The following is a 21796-nucleotide window of genomic DNA, read 5'->3' on the forward strand; positions in this document are numbered from 1 at the left end:
TTTGCCCGGGAAAAGCGAGACCGGGCATGCCCGGGCGTCAAGGGCGAGTCCTGGAAAGGCGAATCTGGACCTGACCGGGCATCCTGGGCGAGCCCTGGAAAGACGAGGCTGGGCGTGCCCGGGCGTCCTGGGCGAGTCCTGGAAAGGCGAGAGCGGGCATGCCCGGGCATCCTGGGCGAGCCCTGGAAAGGCGAGAGCGGGCATGCCCGGGTGTCCTGGGCGAGCCCTGGAAAGACGAGTCTGGGCATGCCCGGGAAAGACGAGACCGGGCGTGCCCGGGAGGCTCGGGCAAGCCCGGGAACAACGTGTCCGGGCATGCCCGGGAGAGGCGCGTCTGGACCTGTCCGGGCGGCCTGGACGAGCCCGGCATGGTGATTGCTCCCTGGCCGCGCCCTTGGTAGGTGCAAGGCGATTGTGTACACCCAGCGGTAACCGCTACACACACACACACACACACACACACACACACACACACACACACACACACACACACACACACACACACAAACTGTGTTTTATATATATAGATTGAAGGCTTTTATTTATTTTAAACGATTCATATAAACATCCGTTGAATCATATCACACGCAACATCAAAATCAAAACAGTATATGGCGCCCATTTTGAAAAAAGATTGAATTCTGCAAAACAGAAGCGGCCTCTACACGTCTTTCTCATTCGCACGTTTATGTGTGAAGAGTGCGCGCCGAATCTGTAACACGGAAGCGACTGCTACACCTGTTTCTCAGTCGCTTTTCACACGCTGCCATGTTCCTTCGGAGCCGCACGTTTATATAGGAAGAGTTCGTCAGGAGTCAATCTACTCTCTCCTGGTACGTAGAATAAACACTATTTGTAGAATTTCAACAAAAGCCACATCACTGTTCATATCGGTAAATATTATTCCATCGTGTTTGGAAAAATTGGAAAAATTGGAAAAACAATATAGCCTATTTTACTCCCAGTCCCAGGGGTTCCAGGAATACCCACCCAAAATATTATTGCGATCGGTTGAGCGGTTTTTGCGGTACCTTCAAACGGACGGACGGACATTTGGTGAATTATAGTAAGATAATTTAACTACAGGAAGACAATATACTGAAACAATGGCAAAATGTTGATTATATTCAATTGCCTGTTTTTTATACTCTAGTCCCTCATCGGTATCTACTGGCTCTAATCTCGTCAGACAGTTTTCCCATTTTTACAATGTATATGCGTCATGGCAGAGTAGTACGTTGTAGTGTCGTTGGCGTGATATCGATGTCTCTTAACAGCGGTTTCAATTCCAAAGCAGATGTAAAATGTGCTCAGTATTTGTCTTGTGTACTTTGTTGATGTAAATACGCATCCACGATGACCTCTGAATGCAGATACCTCTGATGGAAGGAAGTTCGTCACGCATGACGGAAGTGCCTTCAGCATTGTGTAAATGTTGCTTTTTGTTTGAGGTTTCTTGTTCATACTTCGCATATGGTATCCTATACGTCCGGAAAAACCTCGGCTTGGTTTTCCCGCAGGAATTTGCATTGTAAGTCGACTCTCCAAGGGCAACGCGGTTCGTTGGCGCTGCGGGGACCCGCCGCGATGAGCTTGGTTATACGAAACGCACAGGGCGCGGTGCGGATTCGCCGTGCGTTGCTGCGTCACGACGTCACACGGCTGCGCGCGCTCGCCGGGGCACAGCGTGCACGGCTCGCCGTGCTGTGCTCGAGCAGTGCGACAATGAGAGCTCTCAACCGCACGTACTGTGGACGTGATGAAGTCACCGACGTGCTCGCGTTTCCCTACCTACAGGCAAGGTGCAGTTGCGGATTTTGCATCGTGTTACATTTTGCGTCATCATATAAGAAGTGGCTCGTACTATAACTATAATACAAAGCCATTGTACGGCCAACACTGGAGTGCTGCAATGTAGTTTGCTCGCCTTTTTACAAGAAAGATGAAGATTGCCTCGAGAAGGTGCGACAAGATTGTTCCCAGAACTTCGTAGACTGGAGTCTCCAGATAGATTGAGGGCACTTTGTCGAACCACTCTTGAATACTGACGAAGTAGAGCAGAGGATCGAATAATATGGACTATAAAAACGTTTTCGCACTAGAGGAATCCACCAGGACAAGAGGTCATTCACTCAAGCAGAAGTTTAATTTCAGACTAAAATCAGAGAGTGTGCCTTTTCCATCCATTGTATAAATAATTATTTATTTATTATTATTTATTTATTATTACTGCTGCATAGCGCTGCATACATACTGCATAGCGAAATAATAAAATTATTTATACAATGGATGGAAAAGGCACACTCTCTGATTGGAATTGTCTTCCTAGTCATGTGATTTATAAGTCTGGCACAATAAATCAGTTTGTCTGCTCTTAAGAAGCATTGGTTCCACCATCCCTTGAAGTTTAACCCCTATCTATCTATATATACTAGGGCATGCCCGTACTATATATATGCCCGTACTATATATATATCTAAAATTATATCCCCCCCCTCTATGAAATGGTTTGGCCCATTCGCAACGCCAAAGCGAACGGCGAACGGCTAAATCGCCATAGCTCGCCCGTACGTGGGTGCCCGTTCCTTGCCAAAAAAAAAAAAAACCGCTACCCGTACGCTCTACCCCGCCCGTACACCCGTAAACAAAAAAAACAACGCTCTTCGCTTCCGCCCTTCGCTCTGACTGAATTGGGAGAAATAATGCGCATAAGAAATCGAGAAATTATTATTTTCTCCGGAAGAAATCGAATTACGAACCGTAATGGCGCAGGCTCTCGGGCTCGCAACAACGCGTCCTGTGATTGGCTGCCGGAAGTGAAGTCTTCACTGTCGCAAATGTGAAGCGATGAATACGATGAATCGCAAATTAGTTTTTATTAGTTTTAAAACATAGTTTAACGGCAACATAGTTTGCCGACGGGAAATAAATGAATACGCTCTCAAATGTGCCATCCGAGGCAGAGTGTGTTCGCCACGTTCGGCACACGTGATAGCTCGCTGCTCTCTGATTGGTTGAATCGTTTTTTGGACATAGCTCGGTAACTACTTCTGCGATTAATTTCAAACCTTGAAAAGGCACATCCTCGGGTCCCCAGCAATATACCTGGCAAGTTTCAAGTATATCGGACCGGTAGTTGTCGAGAAACAGCGGTCACAGACATACAAACATACAAACGTACAAACAAACATACACACAGAGATTACTGGAATTATAGATAGATATATATACTAGCAGAAGTACCCGGCATTGCCGGGCGGGGGGAGGGGAGGGGAACGGGGGGGGGGGGGGGGGGGGGAGCGAGCCCCTTGGCAAAGCGAGCGATTTTTTTTTTCATAGCGTCATAGCGATTTTTTTTTCATAGCGTCATAGCGATTTTTTTTTCATAGCGTCATAGCGTTCATAGCGTTTCATAGCGTCATAGCGATTTTTTTTTTCATAGCGTCATATCGTTCATAGCGTGATCGCTCTGAGCGAATCAGCGCCCACCTGCTCTGATTCCGTTGATTACGTGCGCTGAAATGCGCTGAGGTAAATATGAATAAAAAATATGGATCGTCAAATATTTTGAGTTCGGCCATATTCGTCCCACGCTCAATGGCCATGTCTATGTCAAATATCAAGCACGTAAGCCTCTCCGTTTAGGAGTCTATCGGTAACATTACACACACACACACACACACACACACACACACACACACAAACTGTGTTTTATATATATAGATACTAGCAGAAGTACCCGGCATTGCCGGGTGGGGAGGAGGAGGGGAGGGGGAAGAGTAGGGGAGGGGGAAGAGGAGGGGAGGGGAACAGGGTGGAGGGGAAGGGGGGGAGGGGAGGGTGTGGGGGTGCCCGGGGGAAGAAGGGCCCCTCACCCCTTCCCCCTTCCCCCTCCCCCCCTTCCCCCTTCCCCTCCCCCCCTTCCCCCCTCCTCCCCCTCCCCCCCTGTTCCCCCTTCCCCCCCCCTGTTCCCCTCCCCTCCTCTTCCCCCTTCCCTCCTCCTCCCCCTTAACACCAGGGGGGTTGACTCAGCCTGTCATCCTACCGAGGTCGGTAAATTGAGTACCAGTTCACTGGTAATTCCCTGTGTGCCGCAAGAGGCGCCTAACAGGGTTGGCGGCACGAACCCGGAAGTCGGAACTCATTGTCGTCAAATAAATGTAGCATGTATGTTTCACTCTCTGTCACATGCCGTTGGTCCCATGTCAATCGGATGAAGTTGAAAAATTAACATTACGAAGTTTCTCTGGGACGTACTGATTCCGAATAATGAAGTTGAAAAATTAACGTTCCGAAATACGCTAATTACACTAACAGAAGCGCTGGCGCTGCGAAGCGCTAGAGGGAGCGCTGCGCTCCTCCCTTCGATTCCCTCCCTCTTCTGCTAGCGTTTCTGCGCTAATACGCTAATTTTAAAACCCGAAGTTTTTTTAAAATTTAAGGTGTGCTGCAGTTGCTCTGAGACGTACTGATTCCGAATATGCCTTTGGTTTTTCTCTGCGATGAGTAGTTCTTGAGTTATAAGAGGACAAACAAACATACTTTACTGCTTTATATATACTAGGGCATGCCCGTACTATATATATATCTAAAATTATATCCCCCCCCCTCTATTTACATGAAATGGTTTGGTCCATTCGCAAAGCCAAAGCGGACGGCTTGCGAGTACGGTGACAATCCCCCCCCCCTCTATTTACATGAAATGGTTTGGTCCAAAGCGAACGGCTTGCGAGTACGGTGACAATCCCCCCCCTCTATTTACATGAAATGGTTTGGTCCAAAGCGAACGGCTTGCGAGTACGGTGACAATCCCCCCCCCCCCCCCCTCTATTTACATGAAATGGTTTGGTCCAAAGCGAACGCTTGCGGAGTTTGGTAAAGAAATCGCCATCGCGTGCACAAACGCGCAGGAAAGCGAATGAATCGCAAATTAGTTTTAATTAGTTTTAAAACATAGTTTAACGGCAACATAGTTTTCCAACGTGAAATAAATGAATACGCTCTCAAATGTGCCGTCCGAGGCAGAGTCTGTTCGCCACGTTCGGTACACGTGATAGCTCGCTGCTCTCTGATTGGTTGAATCGTTTTTTGGACATAGCTCGGTAACTACTTCTCCGATTAATATGAAACCTTGAAAAGGCACATCCTCGGGTCCCCAGCAATATACCTGGCAAGTTTAAAGTATATCGGACCCGTGGTTGTCGAGAAACAGCGGTCACAGACATACAGACATACAAACATACACACAGAGATTACTGGAATTATAGATAGATAAAAGTTGGTACGATTCGGCCAAGGAATCCCAGAGATAATTGCAATTAAGTGAGCCGTGACGTCACGGAACGCGCCGCCGGTAATATATTATAATTTATGGTAATCTATGCAGCACGACATGGTCATCACGGAAAACAAGGCGCCTTTGCCGGCGCAAAACGGATCTCCCAGGGTCAACCTCGGTATCGTTGTGAGCGCACGGTTCAGCCCTTCAAGAAAAGGTTTATTTTGTAAAAATCGAACCACGTGTTAAAAAGATATGACTGGTTTTGTTCGCCGGCACGTCGGCGCTCGAATCGGCTCGCGATAAAATCCAACACGTCCTTTGTCGGGGTGGTCTGAACCAACCACGTGGCCTAGAAGGCTGGGACTGGTCCCAAAAGTTAGGTCTCGATCATATCTCGTAATGCTGGAAGCTGCACGTCTCTGTGATAATCTTGTGGACCATGACAAGAGATCGTGCGAGTCGCTCGCAACGGCTTCAAGCACTTCCGCATTCGACCATTTCATGAACGCCATACGCCCCGCCCATCAAAGCGCGTACGTATTAAACGAACATACAGTGGCCCATGTGTCGTCATTTGCGCATGCGCCAAAGTCTTTGCAGGAACATGAAGCATCGGAACAGCGCATTTGCGCATGCGCAAGAGTGAGAACCGCCTGTGCACCATTACGCTAACAGAAGCGCTGGCGCTGCGAAGCGCTAGAGGGAGTGCTGCGCTCCCTCCCTTCGATTCCCTCCCTCTTCTGCTCGCGCTTCTGCGCTAATACGCTAATTTTAAAACCCGAAGTTTTTTAAAATTTAAGGTGTGCTGTAGTTGCTCTGAGACGTACTGATTCCGAATATGCCTCTGGTTTTTCTCTGCGATGAGTAGTTCTCGAGTTATAAGAGGACAAACAAACAAACATACTTTACTGCTTTATATATTGTTGTCGATATGAGAATGTTTTTTTTTTTATTGTGTGTAATGAATTGTGGTAAAATGTCACCCTCCTTCCTGCAATTGTTGTTGTATAAAGATCAAAGGGCGTTCCCGTAGTTAATTCCATAAAGCATACACGAAGGACACCATATATCCCTGTTCAGTAGTTATATCCTTATTATGTGTATTAGGGTAAGGCCTTGTCTTCCATTAACGTAATACTCCATTGCACTGAATTACATAAGATAGATCCCCTTTCAATTCCCTCAAAGCCTCCATTACCAACTGTATTCCCCTTTTTGCATCCTTTGCCGACTGAATTGGGCGGTTTGCTGCAATTGCCGCCATTGAACATGTGCTCGGGTCGGGGAAGAAAGGCGTGTCCCCACCTCGTCATAGAGGGGAGGAGTGAGTCAGCCCCACTCAACCAACCAAGAACAAGGGGTTGGACTTGGAGAGGGTGTGGAGAGAAACATCAAGGAGGTTCGCGAAGGTTCAGGGGCGTGGCATATTTAACCCGCAGAAGACGCCCCCACCTCAGACGAGTCCTGGCATTCCACGCGACGTCCACACAGCGGCACGAGCAGACGATTGAGGCAGCAGATGAGTTCGGAGAAGTGCGAGAGAAGCGCGGGGAAGCCTTTGACAGAAGTGCGAAACAGAAGCGCGGGGAAGCCTTGACAGAAGTGCGAAACAAGAAGTGCAACGAAAGAGTTGCGCCCCACCTGTAGTTTTGGCTCCACCAGCCGTTGACTCCACCAGGCCGCTTCGACCCGTTACCCCGCGGGAACCAGATTGCGGTGGCATCGGTGGCCGTCGAGGTCCAGCCCGACGTCCCGTGCAGGATCAAGCCCGAACCATCTGCCCCAGCTGAACCTTCCCATTCCTCCTTCCAGCATTCATTCCTGCCATTCCATCCTTCTTATGTACGTGAGTTTGTTTTGTTTGTCTTGTCCCAGGGAATAAGTTAAGCTTGTATAGTTAAGCTAGTATTTTCACTGTCACCTGCTTTTTCCATTTTCCCTGTATATAACCTTGACTGCTCCTTTTGCTTTAGTGTATGTAAATAATAAATCCTGTTATTCTTCTGTACGTCTTCTTCTTCCTCTTTACATTCGGTCGCTTTAGAGGTTTCCATATTGAATATCTGTAGCGCGAATTTGGCCAACGTTCAGGAATCGGGTTAGTCGGGGTAACTGTTAGGGCCGCGGCACCATCCGCTCGGCAAAACAACATCCTATCTGCCGTCCGTAACAATATATAGATATCTGTGCAGGGTCTGTGTTGTGTTGTCCTGTGTTGTCACTGAACTACTTTCTCAAACTTTTGTGAAATCGTACCAAACTTCTGGTATGCACATATCTCTCCCGTCGGTATGTCCTAAGGGTATTTTTTTCGGAAAAAAATTCCAAACTTTTATTTTTGTTGTAATATTTTTGGGAATTTTTTTTTTTTTCAACTCAATTGTTTATAAAAGGTAATATCACGTATATTACAAATACATTTGTGCAAAATAATTGTTTGAATTATGATTGGTGTAAACCATGAAAAAACAGCAACTCAGGTACAGTCATTTATCTATACTAGGGCGTGCCCGTACGTGGGTGCAAAAAAACATGCGTGCAAACAACAACAACAAAAAAAAACTTTGAAACCACGTGGCAGTAACGACCACAGAACCCCCCCCCCCCCCCTCTATTTACATGAAATGGTTTGGTCCATTCGCAAAGCCAAAGCGAACGGCTTGCGAGTACGGTAGAACCCCCCCCCCCCCCCCCTCTATTTACATGAAATGGTTTGGTCCATTCGCAAAGCCAAAGCGAACGGCTTGCGAGTACGGTGACCATACCTTGGGAACCACTTGTCCGATTAATTTCAAACCTTGAAAAGGCACATCCTCGGGTCCCCAGCAATATACCTGGCAAGTTTCAAGTATATCGGACCGGTGGTTGTCGAGAAACAGCGGTCACAGACAAACACACAGACACACACACATACAGAGATTACTGGAATTATAGATAGACTTGGGCGTGCCCGTACGTGGGTGCAAAAAAACATGCGTGCAAACAACAACAACAAAAAAAAACTTTGAAACCACATGGCAGTAACGACCACAGAACCCCCCCCCCCTCTATTTACATGAAATGGTTTGGTCCATTCGCAAAGCCAAAGCGAACGGCTTGCGAGTACGGTAGAACCCCCCCCCCCCCCCTCTATTTACATGAAATGGTTTGGTCCATTCGCAAAGCCAAAGCGAACGGCTTGCGAGTACGGTGACCATACCTTGGGAACCACTTGTCCGATTAATTTCAAACCTTGAAAAGGCACATCCTCGGGTCCCCAGCAATATACCTGGCAAGTTTCAAGTATATCGGACCCGTGGTTGTCGAGAAACAGCGGTCACAGACAAACACACAGACACACACACACACACATACACACATACATACACACAGAGATTACTGGAATTATAGATAGATATCTACATATCTGGGCAGTGTCTGTTGTCACTGAACTACTCCCTGAAACGTTTGTTTCCATGGTTGTGAAGTGTTTTTAATAACGTGGTGGTGGTTTTGAAACAAGTGGTGGTGAGGTATTTTGAATTATATGGTGGTGAGGTGTTTTTAAATGAAGTGGTGGTGAGGTGTTTTTAATTTCATGGCTGTGAGGTGTTTTCAATTTTGTGGTGGTGAGGTGTTTTCAATTACATGGTGGTGAGGTGTTTTTAAATGAAGTGGTCGTGAGGTGTTTTCAATTTTGTGGCTGTGAGGTGTTTTTATTATGTGTTTTATGGCTGTGAGGTGTTTTGAATTACGTTGTGGTGAGGTGTTTTTAATTAAGTGGTGGTGAGGTGTTTTGAATCAAGTGGTGGTGACTGGTGAAGTGTTTTGAATTATGTGGTGGTGAGGTCTTTTGAATTATGTGGTGGTGAGGTGTTTTGAATTACATGGTGGTGAGGTGTTTTGACACATGGTGGTGAGGTGTTTTGAATTACGTGGTGGTGAGGTGTTTTGAATTAATTGGTGGTGCGGTGTTTTGAATCGAGTGGTGGTGACTGGTGAGGTGTTTTGAATTACTTGGTGGTGAGGTGTGTTTAATTATGTGGTGGTGAGGTGTTTTAATTTTCGTGGTGGTGAGGTGTTTTAATTTTCGTGGTGGTGAGGTGTTTTAATTTTCGTGGTGGTGAGGTGTTTTGAATTAAGTGGTGGTGAGGTGTTTTGAATCAAGTGGTGGTGACTGGTGAGGTGTTTTGAATTACTTGGTGGTGAGGTGTGTTTAATTATGTGGTGGTGAGGTGTTTTAAATTACTTGGTGGTGAGCTGTTTTGAATTACTTGGTATTGAGGTGGTTTTAATTATGTGGTGGTGAGGTGTTTTGAATTACGTGTTGGTGAGGTGTTTTGAATTAGGTGGGGGTGAGATGTTTTAAATTACGTGGGGGTGAGGTGTTTTGAATTACGTGGGGATGAGATGTTTTGAATTACATGGTGGTGAGGTGCTTTGAATTAGGTGGGGGTGAGGTGTTTTAAATTATGTGGTGGTAAGGTGTTTTAAATTATGTGGTGGTGAGGTGTTTTAAATTACGTGGTGGTGAGGTGTAATCGTCCCAAACTTCCAGTCTGCACCTACCCCTCCCCTATGTGTGTGCTGAGGGGTTCTTTCTTGAAAAAAAAACATTCAACCTAAATCTTCAACCTAAATTGCCCATAAAAATATAATATCACAAACACAACAAATACATTTGTGCAAAGTAATTGTTTGTATTATGATTGGTGTAAATCATGACAACACAGCAACTCAGGTATAGTCATTATCCTCAGCTAAAATAAGCCCGCTCCTCAGTAACGACGTGCGCGAGCCGAGCCAAGCTTGTATTACAATATATTGTGGCATATTGCATATTAGGCATACGACGTATTACGTGACGAGGGGCATATTACGTGGACATATTACGTGGTATCCTCATAGACAAGCTGCACTTTACGTTTCAAAATCCAGTAATCCAGTAGCAACTCATTCACAATATTTTTACTCCAATAACAATGTTGATCCACCTCGGACCATTAATTAGTGTCATTTAGTGCTAAGGAGTAACTAGTGTGAACACGGTACAAACATTTGTTGCATTATGATTTGCCAGTGGCCATGTGATGGTGTGGACTCGCCAACTGTGGACGGGCACTCACCAAATGTGGGTGGGCACATGCCACCTTAGGGCGGGTGCTCGCCAACTGTTGGCGAGAGTTCACCAACTGTTGGCGAGCGTTCGCCAACTGTTGGCGAGCGTTCGCCAACTGTTGGCGAGCGTTCGCCAACTGTTGGCGAGCGTTCGCCAACTGTTGGCGAGCGTTCGCCAACTGTTGGCGGGCGGTCGCCAACTGTTGGCGAGCGTTCGCCAACTGTTGGCGGGCGGTCGCCAACTGTGGGCGGGCGCTCGCCAACTGTTGGCGGGTGTTCGCCAACTGTTGGCGGGTGTTCGCCAACTGTGGGCGGGTGTTCGCCAACTGTGGGCGGGTGTTCGCCAACTGTGGGCGGGTGTTTGCCAACTGTGGGCGGGGCGGGTGTTCGCCAACTGTGGGCAGGTGCTCGCCAACTGTGGGCGAGAGCTCGCCAACTGTGCGAGGGTTTAAGCCATCTGTGGGAGGGTGCACGCCAACTGTGGGAGGGTGCACGCCAACTGTGGGAGGGTGCACGCCAACTGTGGGAGGGTGCACGCCAACTGTGGGAGGGTGCACGCCAACTGTGGGAGGGTGCACGCCAACTGTGGGAGGGTGCACGCCAACTGTGGGAGGGTGCACGCCAACTGTGGGAGGGGGCACGCCAACTGTGGGAGGTGGGAGGGTACACGCCAACGGTGGGAGGGTACACACCAACTGTGGGCGGGTGCACTCCAACGATGGATACTCATTGTAGAAACTCTCACGACAACAGTAATCGTATGCCAAAACCTAACTTTAGATCAAAATTATTGAGATGTTGTATGGACTAATTACTACAGCTTATTTCTGTTTGAACCCATCTTAATATGGGTCAGGCGGTAGGCAACAAAACTACATGGTATCATAATAAGGTATGGCAGTGGATGACTTCACCAATGTTGTTGCACAAATCATTGTAAAGAGTTATGCTGGACTACATGCTTATGCTGTGTTCACGCAGACTCACTTTATGCTACTATTCCATCCCATGGTCCCAGACAGATCGGAGTTTGCTGCTTCGATGGACCAATTTCCATTCATACACACCTCAGCCAGTTCTTGAAACCTCGGATTTACTCCGGCTAAAGAGTTCTCTACGAGCACCGCTCTAATGTACCTGCCCTTAAAATTGGATCTGCTAACGTAGAATGGTCACTTGCTGTTGGGTTTGTTCTTTGTCACAAACAAGCAAAAGTTGTAGCTGGATTATGACAAAACTTGGTGGAGGAGATGGATAGGTGGCAAGAACAAGCCGATTAGATTTTGGTTCACGTCCGGATCCAGATTCAGCCTATTAGTCAGGTTCACTATGTCAATAAATTATATTTCGTTCAAAATCATGGTAGATTAGCAAACCTATACATTTTTGGAAAGGTTATAGCATAAGGAAACTAAAAATCAATGTTTACATTTGGAGAGATGCCTGTATGGCGGCCATTTTGGATTTTCAAAATGGCCACTGTAAAATACATATTTTGTTCTATTTCTGCCTCTAATTACCCTAAAAACTTTTTAAAATATACTAAACCTATATTTTCAGGGACAAGGAATCCAATGAAAGTATCAAATTAGTGCTATGGGGAATGGTAAGACACGAATCAAAGGTTTTGAATTGCAAAATACTGTCTTTATATTCGCGATAAGTTGCATAATCAAATACATGTTATCATTTTGTACAGGCAGTTAATAACATCAAAATGTGTCACAATAATTCATATCACCAAACATACACAGGCAGTCAGCAAAATCATATATACACATGCAGTCAGTATAACTTCACATCTACACAGGCAGTCAATGACAAAATATACACAGGCAGTCAATGGCATCAAACATACACGATTACAGAATATGCCATTTAGAGTTCGTCATCACTGTCCTGTGTGTCGTATCCGACAATATAGTCCGCATCGTTTTCACAGTCCGTTCCACACAAGCAAAGGTCGGTCAAATTGATTGGCAAATCGAATTGGTCGAATGGTCGATCGAATCGAATTCGATGAATCGAATCGATCGAATTGGTCGAATGGTCGATCGAAGCGAATGGTCGAATTGGTCGATTGGTCGAATTAGTCGAATCGAATTGGTCAGAATTGGCAAATGTAAACATTGATTTTCAGATTTTCCATGTAATAACGTTTCCAAAAATGTATAGGTTTGCTAATCTACCATGATTTTGAACGAAAAAACATAGTGAACCTGACTATATCAGTGGGATACAAAACATAAACTGTTCAGCCTTGTGGAGGTATGCTCTCTACCGAGTGCCCGTTCTAGTTCTTTCATTTTTTACCTCGCGCCGTGAAGCGAAAAGCAGGGATAGGCATTCGGGTGCGTACGTGTCGTGTCTGCATTTTTTAAAAATTCATTTTCTTGGCAACCATTGGTCCGATTGACACGAAATGTTACCATAGGAGCGCCTCCACCTGTAGAATTTTTTTTACTCATAATTATGATTTCATACATCACTTGGTACGGACGCCATCTTGGAAACATATTACACCTCTGTATCTCCCAAACCGCTCGATGGAAAAAATTGAAACATAACTCATTGTCAAGTACTCCCCATGGGGAATAAGATTTGGTGATTATGATGTCATCAGTGCCTTCATTATGACGTCATAATTCGACAAATACAATGCTTGATCTGATCAGTATGGAAAAAAAAATCCCCTACAACTGTCAATCCGATGGACACGAAATTTGTAGCATAGGAGCAACTGCTCCTGTAGAATATTTTTATGATAATTCCGACATCATAGGTCACGTGATACAGGCGCCATCTTGAGAAAATCTAAAAACGTTGCACCTCTATATCTCCGAAACCACTCCATGGAAAAAATAGAAACACAGCTCATTGTCAAGTACTCCCATGGGGAATAAGATATGTTAATGATGATGTCATCGGTGCCTTCATTATGACGTCATAAATCGTCAAGTATAACGTTTCTTCCGATCAGTATGAATTTTTTTTTCTCTGCAACTGTTGGTCTGATGGACACAAAATTTTCACCTTAGGAGCGCTTCCTCTTATAGGAAATTTTCAATGATAATTATGATGTCATAGGACACGTGGTACAGGTGCCATCTTGGAAAAAACATTGTACTTCCATATCTCCAAAACTGCTCCATGGAAAAAATTGAAACGTGGCTCATTGTAAAGAACTCCGCAATCTGCCTGGGAATGGGTGTTGTTAACGATGACGTCATTGGTGCCGTAATTGTGACATAATAATTCAACAGGGACAACACTTAGTCTGGTTAGTTTGAAATTTATTGAGCATGATCTATGAAACAATTATTTTAGAGAATGTAAATTGATGATGTCAATGCTCATGTGGTCTGGCAGCCATATTGGATCTAAGAAAAAAAACCTTTAAAAACAGAAGAGTTGGCTTGCACCAAGTTGACTGCGCAGGGTAAGTATTCTATGAATACCATCTAGTTTTCAGAGGGACTGCAACATTGCAAACATTGCAAATTATTTCCTTTACAGATTGAGGAACTGGGAAAACTCCCAGAGCTAGAACATCCCGAGGACTGTAACTTGGGAGACATATTCCTCGGTGTCGAATACATACGAGACTTGGGTCAAAATGATAACGCTTCGCACGAATGTACTTCAGAGCATCTGCACAACCTGCTCACAGTATGGTTTTGTTTTTGTTGTTTATTCTGATTTTATCTCCCGTCTCTCATTTTTCAATAACCCATTGATTCATTACATTTGTTTTTGCTCGGACAGATTGTCCAGGTCCATTTGTATTGATGAGTTTGCATTATATATTTTTTTCAGATAACAACCCTTCATGGTATTTGCCATCTACTTGGGTACACTCATGAGAATGAAGCTGATTGGAGACAGGTAATCAGTCATAAGGTTGTAGAGAAGTATCGTACTCGCAGATAATAAATGTATATCATACTCGTAGATAATGAAATTGAATGTACTGTATATCATACTCGTAGATAATAAATGTATATCGTACTTGTAGATAATGATGTATATCGTACTCGTAGGTGTATGTAATTGCGAGGATGTCGAAGCTCAAGATCTGTTCCGCTCACATTGTCAACATGTCAGTGGCCTCTTCTTTTCACCGCGTCCCCTCCGATGTAGCTCCTTCTGCCTTGTCAGTTATCTGGCCCTCCCCAGTTCCTTATGCATAGTGTGTACTTCCATTAAGCGCCCCCAACTGATTTGACTCCAAAAAGCGAAGCTTATTGCACACCAATCCTTTGTTCCTCACTTCTCCTATCTGTTGAGCCTCCTTCCGACACCTGCTCTCTCTCCACACTTCACTCTTATGGCTTTAAGCAGACTGTGCACCACCATTTCCTGTATACTCGGGCTATTCTCATGTATAGCACAAGTATACATGAGAATGATTCTGATGTACTAAACTCTGTTACAGAGCGTCAGTACTGCCGAAGCAGTTTATTGACAAGGATTGTACTGGGTAGTTTGCCATTGCCTTCCCAACAGTAGTCAGGGCAATAATTTGGAACTTGGCCAGGGTGCCGGCAAAAGCTCGCCTACTCTTCACGAAGAATACCGTGGGATCATTAATGTCCACCAGCTAATGCCAGAAAATGGGATGCCCAGTTTGACATCCATCTGAGCGACAGCACCCAAATCTCGCTGCCAGCGAAACACCGGGATGACAATTTTTTTTTTTTTAACAGGGCTAAATCTCGTATTGGAGCTGACACGCACACGCACACGCGCACACACGAATACATGAGACATAACCCAACACTTGGATAAGACAACCACAGCCACTGAGCTTGGAGAAGTGCTGTCACTTCCTGGGGCACTCTGGGTACCAGCGATGTCACAACAATGGTGTCGCTTTTCTCAACCACACTTTGCAGATCATTTCCTAAGGAGGAATTTTCTCCTCTCCATGGGTGCCAATCTATGGGGATTGTCTGTGTTCTATCCTTTTAAATGCTGAGCGTCGAGCAAGGAAGCAGCACATACCGTTTTTAAAGCCTTCTGGTATAGCTCTGCCGGGGTTCAAACGGCAGACCTCCCAGACTTGTAGCTTATGTTTATTGCTGGGTTTGTTTATCAGTTTACAGCTAGGTCGACCTTTGAACCCAGGCTAGACCACTTAGGGGTGAGTGTGCATGCCTCCAGGGCCCAGGCCATCCTGCCAGCCCTACATGAGATTACTTACCCACAATATTTTTTGAAATTCTCATCTACAGTGCATTTAGAAAGTATTCAGACCCCTTCACTTTTTTCACACTTAGTTATGTTGCAACCTTATGCTGAAATCGTTTAAATTCACTTTTTCCCTCATCAATCTACACTCAATACCCTATAATGACAAAGAGAAAACAGGATTTTAGAAAGTTTTGCAAATTTATCAAAAAGAAAAGACTGAAATATCACATTGACATAAGTATTCAGACCCTTTGCTATGACACTTGAAATTTAGCTCAGGTGCCTCCCATTTCTCTTGATAATCTTTGAGATGTTTCTACACCTTGATTGGAGTCCACCTGTGGTAAATTCAATTGATTGGACATGATTTGGAAAGGCACACACCTGTCTATATAAGGTCTCACAGCTGACAATGCATATCAGAGCAAAAACCAAGCCATGAGGTCGAAGGAAGTGCCTACAGAACTCGGAGACAGGATTGTGTCGAGGCACAGATCTGGGGAAGCCTATAAAAAATTTCTGCTGCATTGAAGGTTCCCAAGAGCACAGTGGCCTCCATAATTCTTAAATGGAAGAACTTTGGAACAACCAGTACTCTTCCTAAAGCTGGCCGCCCGTCCAAACTGAGCAATCGGGGGAGAAGGGCCTTGGTAAGAGAGGTGACCAAGAACCCGATGGTCACTCTGGCTGAGCTCCAGATATCTTGTGTGGAGATGGAAGAAACTTCCAGGACAACCATCACTGCAACACTCCACCAATCTGGGCTTTATGGCAGAGTGGCCAGACGGAAGCCTCTCGTCAGTGAAAGACACATGAAAGCCCGCTTGGAGTTTGCAAAAAAGCACTTAAAGGACTCTCAGACTGTGAGAAACAAGATTCTGTTGGCTTTCACGTGTCTTTCACTGACGAGAGGCTTCCGTCTGGCCACTCTGCCATAAAGCCCAGATTGGTGGAGTGTTGCAGTGATGGTTGTCCTTCTGGAAGTTTCTTCCATCTCCACACAGGATATCTGGAGCTCAGCCAGTGACCATCGGGTTCTTGGTCACCTCTCTTACCAAGGCCCTTCTCCCCCCAATTGCTCAGTTTGGCCGGGCGGCCAGCTCTAGGAAGAGTCCTGGTTGTTCCAAGGTTCTTCCATTTAAGAATTATGGAGGCCACTGTGTTCTTGGGAACCTTCAATGCCGCAGAAATTTTTTGTAGGCTTCCCCAGATCTGTGCCTCGACACAATCCTTTCTCTGAGCTCTGCAGGCAGTTCCTTCGACCTCATGGCTTGGTTTTTGCTCTGATATGCATTGTCAGCTGTGAGACCTTATATAGACAGGTGTGTGCCTTTCCAAATCATGTCCAATCAATTGAATTTACCACAGGTGGACTCCAATCTCGGTGCAGAAACATCTCAAAGATGATCAAGAGAAATGGGAGGCACATGAGCTAAATTTCAAGTGTCATAGCAAAGGGTCTGAATACTTATGTCAATGTGATATTTCAGTTTTTTCTTTTTAATAAATTTGCAAAACTTTCTAAAATCCTGTTTTCTCTTTGTCATTATGGGGTATTGAGTGTAGATTGATGAGGGAAAAAGTGAATTTGAACGACTTCAGCATAAGGCTGCAACATAACAAAATGTTAAAAAGTGAAGGGGTCTGAATACTTTCTGAATGCACTTACTGTTGTGTCCCTTACTTTATCTGATGTTTTCTGTTCCCATTCCTTACTCCCAAGATGTTTCAGAAGGAAAAGGAAATTCTTGAGGACTGCGGTCGGTTGACGGGTGTCTTTTTGAGTCCACTCACAGCGATGAAGTCTTGACATCCTGTTCAGCAAGCTCTATAAATGTCCCTGCAATCTACAGCAAAAACAAGATCAAATATGAAAAAGTCAAAGGCATCTTCTATATATTTAATTTTCATTCTTCATGTTACATTTTTGAAATAAAATGTATCAAAAATTTTCCAAGAATAATTCAGGAGAGGAATTTTTTTAGAAATGGTGTTTAAAAGTCATGGAGCAGCTTGTGCAAGCCAACGGCATTAGTACAGCAGACAACCGAGAAATCATCGCACCATATGTGATTTGAATGAACCTGTACGTCATTCATGATGACATATGGATTGAAATGGGAATGCAAAACAGGTAAACTCATAAGAGAATGAAGAAATAGTCTTGCGAGTATCGATCTGCTTCAGTGGGCAGGTGGAAAATGGATGAAATGAATAAAACTTTGATTGAAGTATGCTGAATACAAAGAACATAGATTTGATGTTTCTCTGGTTCACCCTTTAATGTCTTGAATACATTTAAGTGATGACATATTTTGGCTGTCACATGGAATTTTGGCTGTTACACTTTTACCTCACCGGGAACATGGTTCAGGTGAGGTATTAGCATCGCTCAATGTCCGTCTATCAGTGAGTCAGTGACAATATGTAAACACTCGGATCTTCTCCGAAACTACACACAATTTCGATGAAACTCGAGCACAACCTTCAACACCCATGATGTATCAAAGTTTGTTCACGGCATTAAAAAAAACACATAGTGGTGCTCACCTTTTTTTTTTTTTTTTTTTGTATACAAGATCGAGGCTCGTGTAAAAGCTAACGTCAGTCACAAAAAAAAACGGACACACAAAACATACAATAAAGGGAGCGGGAGACAAAATGGGGAGAGAGAGGGAAGCACACAAGTACAACAGCAGAGAACAGGGACATCGGGAGATCTGTGGGAGGGAGAGGGCTTGGGGGAGGAGGCATGGGAAGGTGAGGGTGGGGGGGGGGAGAGGTATAAAACACATGGACACTGCAAGGACTTCCAAGAAAGAAGTCGGTATTTCAAAAAAGTGGATCTGGGGTGAATTAACAGAGGTAGAAGCGATCCAGGTTTTGGATGGGGGAAGATAAGAGATGGTGGTGACCAGCTGTTTTAAAGACCTGGAGGGAGGAGTAGGATTGAAGAGAGTGAGGGAGTTTGTTCCATCGGCGGGAGTAAAGAGGAACGAAGGTGAGCAGAGAGTCTTGATTTTGGCAGTTTAACCATAAGAGGGTTGCTGGCAGATCTTGTGTGGTCTGCAGGAATATTTGGGGGACAGAGCCCAGAGAGAGCTGGGGGAGCAAGGCCGGAGAGGAGTCGGTAGAAGACAGAAAGACCACCAACCTGCCTGCGGTGAGTGAGTGAAAGGCCCTCGGAGATAACTTCATCGCGGGAGATTCCAATGATTCTGAAAGCTTTGGTTTCAACAGCGTGAGGACAGAGGGGAGAGCAGTATTCCATTGAGCTGCGGATGAAAGCCGTGTATGTGGTGAGGAGCTCAGGTGTACCAAGGAAGGACTTCGCACGACGGAGGATAACAAATCTGTGGCTGGCTTTGGAGGTTAGCTTGGAAATGTGGTTTTCCCAGGAAAGATCATGGCAGATAGTGACACCCAAAAGGTTGAGTGACAGAAGTTCTTGGAGAGGATTGTTGAGAAAGTAGATGGGAGGGTTATCCAGTCAGTCTTTCTGAGAGACCTGGTACTGAGAGTATAAGTGAGAGAGTATATAAGTAGTGGTATAAGTGAGAGTGAAACTAACCTGGTAGTCAGGTTTACTATGTTAACAAATATAATTTCGTTAGAAATTTTTGGAGATTAGCAAACCTGTACATTTTTGGAATCAGAGCATGGAGAATCCGGAAATCAATGTTGGCATTTGCGCAGACACCTGCATGGCCGCCATTTTCGATTTTCAAAATGGCCGCCATAAAATACATATTTTGCGCTATCTCGGCGTCTAGTCAACCTCGAAACTTAATTAAATATGCTAATCCTATGTTTTCTGGGTCAAGGAATCCAATAAAGACCTCAAAATAGTGCTCAGGATTATAGAAAAGCAACAAACAAGGGTAATTGAAAACCATTGTCTTTATATTTGTGATATAACGGTATTACATAATACATGATATTGCAAGTCCTTTGAAGTTATAGGTATGGGTTTATAAAGCAAGAAAGCAGCCTTGTTAGTATCAGATTGAACTATAAGTCCTATACACAGGATCTACGATGTCTATACCGTTCAGGAATTTGCTTTTACAGATCTTCATCACTGTCCTGAGTGTCATTTTCGCAAAGGTGTCTACGCAAATGCGAACATTAATTTTTGGATTCCTCATGCTCTGAATATTCCAAAAATGTATAGTTTTGCTAATCTCCAAAAAATTGGAACAAAAAACAGTGAACCTGACTATGGTAGAATAAACAGTATACTACACTGACGAAAGGTATTTTAACCCTTTGAGTACGGATGACGACCAGTGCCACAACCCGCGAAAAAGTTTTGTGTACGGATGACGTTACTACACGTCAACGACTAAACCTATAAATAGATCGTCATGACGTGGTTGCATTCCCGTACGAAAATGCCAAATTAATCCCATACCGGGAATATTTTTATCAAAAAAAAATCCCGTATTCAAAGGGTTAAAACAATTTTTTTTTTTTTTTTTTTTTTTTTTTTTTTTTTTTTTTGTATACAAGGTCGAGGCTCGTGAAAGAGCGAACATTAATCACACAGAAAGACAAACCGACACATAAAACATATAACATAGGGAGCGGTAGACAAGATGGGGAGAGAGGGGGAAGGACACAAACACAACATTTGAGAGCAGTGACCGAGAGACATGGAGACATCGAGAGATCTGAGAGAGGGCGAGGGCTGGGGGGGGGGGGGGGCGTGGGAAGGGGGCGGTGGGAGAGGTATAAAACATATGGACACTGCCAGGACTTCCAGGAAAGAAGTTGGAATTTCAAACAAGGTGGATCTGGGGTGAATTAGCGGGGGTAGAAAAGATCAAGGTTTTGGATGGGGGAAGATAAGAGATGGTGGTGAACAGCTGTTTTAAAGACCTGGAGGGAGGAGTGGGATTGAAGGGAGTGAGGGAGTTTGTTCCAGAGGCGGGAGAAAAGAGGAATGAAAGAGTGAAGGTGAGCAGAGAGCCGAGATTTCGGCAGTTTAACCATCAGAGGGTTGCTGGCAGATCTTGTGCGACCTGTAGGAATATTTGGGGGACAGAGCACAGAGAGAGCTGGGGGTGCAAGGCTGGAGAGGAGTCGGTAGAAGACAGAAAGACCACCTACCTGCCTGCGGTGAGTGAGTGAAAGGCCCTCAGAGATAGCTTCATCGCGGGAGATTCCAATAATTCTGAAAGCTTTGGTTTCAACAGCGTGAAGCCGAGCTAGGTGTGAGGCAGGAGCACCGGCCCATAGGGGAGAACAGTATTCCATTGAGCTGCGGATGAAAGCCTTGTATGTGGTGAGGAGCTCAGGTGTGCCGAGGAAGGACTTCGCACGACGGAGGATGCCCAGTCGGCGACTGGCTTTGGAGGCCAGCTTGGAAATGTGGTTTTCCCAAGAAAGATCATGGCAGATAGTGAGACCCAAAATCTTGAGCGACAGAACTTCTTGGAGAGGATTGTTGAGAAAGTAGATGGGAGGGTTGTCCAGTCGATCTTTTCGGAGAGACATAGTAAGAGTGTGAGATTTGTCAGGATTGAAAGACATGTTCCACTTGTTTGACCAGTCTGTGATTTTGTCCAGGTCTTCAGAGAGTGAGGAGGCAGCAGACTGCCGATCTGAGGGAAGAGGAATGGAGCGGCAGAGAGTGGAGTCATCAGCAAAGAGATAGAGAGGATTTTCGAGAGAGTCAGAGAGATCATTGATGAAGACCAGAAAAAGCACGGGGCCCAGAACACTGCCTTGGGGAACTCCAGCCTGAACAGGAAGAGGAGATGAGAGAAACCCATTCAGGGCCACACGTTGACGACGACTAGAGAGGAAGTCCGCCAGCCATGCGTGGAGATTTCCATGGATACCAAAGGAGGAGAGTTTGGTGAGCAGAGCGGGGTGCCAGACCGTGTCGAAGGCACGTGATATGTCGAGGGAGACAGCTCTAATTTCCTGTTTGGCATTGAGGACCTCCATCCATTGTTGAGACAGCAGAAGCAGCATGTCCAGAGTAGAGTGACCTGGTCTGAAACCAAATTGATGATCAGAGATCAAGCCATTGGAGAAGAGGAAAGATTTCATATCCGAAGCAATGATGGATTCCATGACTTTGCTGATAATTGGGAGAAGGCTGATTGGTCTGTAGTTGCTAGGATCTGTTTTTGCACCTTTTTTGTGCAAAGCGGTGATGTTGGCTGATTTCCAAGCAGATGGCAGTTGACCTTGAGCAAAAGAGAGGGTGAAGAG

The 21796-nt window shown here is 45.2% G+C and overlaps 1 protein-coding gene across 2 annotated transcripts; it reads left to right on the top strand.

The window, feature by feature from the left end:
• Nucleotides 1-758: 758 nt before the first annotated feature.
• YBEY (ybeY metalloendoribonuclease) lies at nt 759-17832 on the top strand. Of its 2 annotated transcripts, none has more exons than XM_078782419.1 (5): nt 759-833; nt 1521-1797; nt 13895-14047; nt 14195-14263; nt 17295-17832. In XM_078782419.1, the coding sequence occupies exons 2-5, from the start codon at nt 1588-1590 to the stop codon at nt 17379-17381; spliced, it is 519 nt and encodes a 172-aa protein (XP_078638545.1). In that variant the 5' UTR covers nt 759-833; nt 1521-1587; the 3' UTR covers nt 17382-17832. The 2 variants fall into 2 exon arrangements, with proteins under 2 accessions (XP_078638545.1, XP_078638543.1); XM_078782417.1 differs by lacking the exon at nt 759-833 and adding an exon at nt 1372-1428.
• The last annotated feature ends 3964 nt before the right edge of the window (nt 17833-21796 follow it).

The sequence above is a fragment of the Myxine glutinosa genome, chromosome 7 (assembly GCF_964187855.1).
Source record: "Myxine glutinosa chromosome 7, kmMyxGlut1.1, whole genome shotgun sequence".
NCBI lineage: Eukaryota > Metazoa > Chordata > Myxini > Myxiniformes > Myxinidae > Myxine > Myxine glutinosa.

What these genes read in the sequence shown, in the direction of transcription:
- YBEY (XM_078782419.1), top strand. Translation starts at nt 1,588, where the DNA reads ATGAGCTTGGTTATACGAAACGCACAGGGCGCGGTGCGGATTCGCCGT. An exon ending in TCGCGTTTCCCTACCTACAG is followed by an intron (nt 1,798 to 13,894) that starts GCAAGGTGCAGT and finishes TTTCCTTTACAG; the next exon opens with ATTGAGGAACTGGGAAAACT. An exon ending in ATGAAGCTGATTGGAGACAG is followed by an intron (nt 14,264 to 17,294) that starts GTAATCAGTCAT and finishes CTTACTCCCAAG; the next exon opens with ATGTTTCAGAAGGAAAAGGA.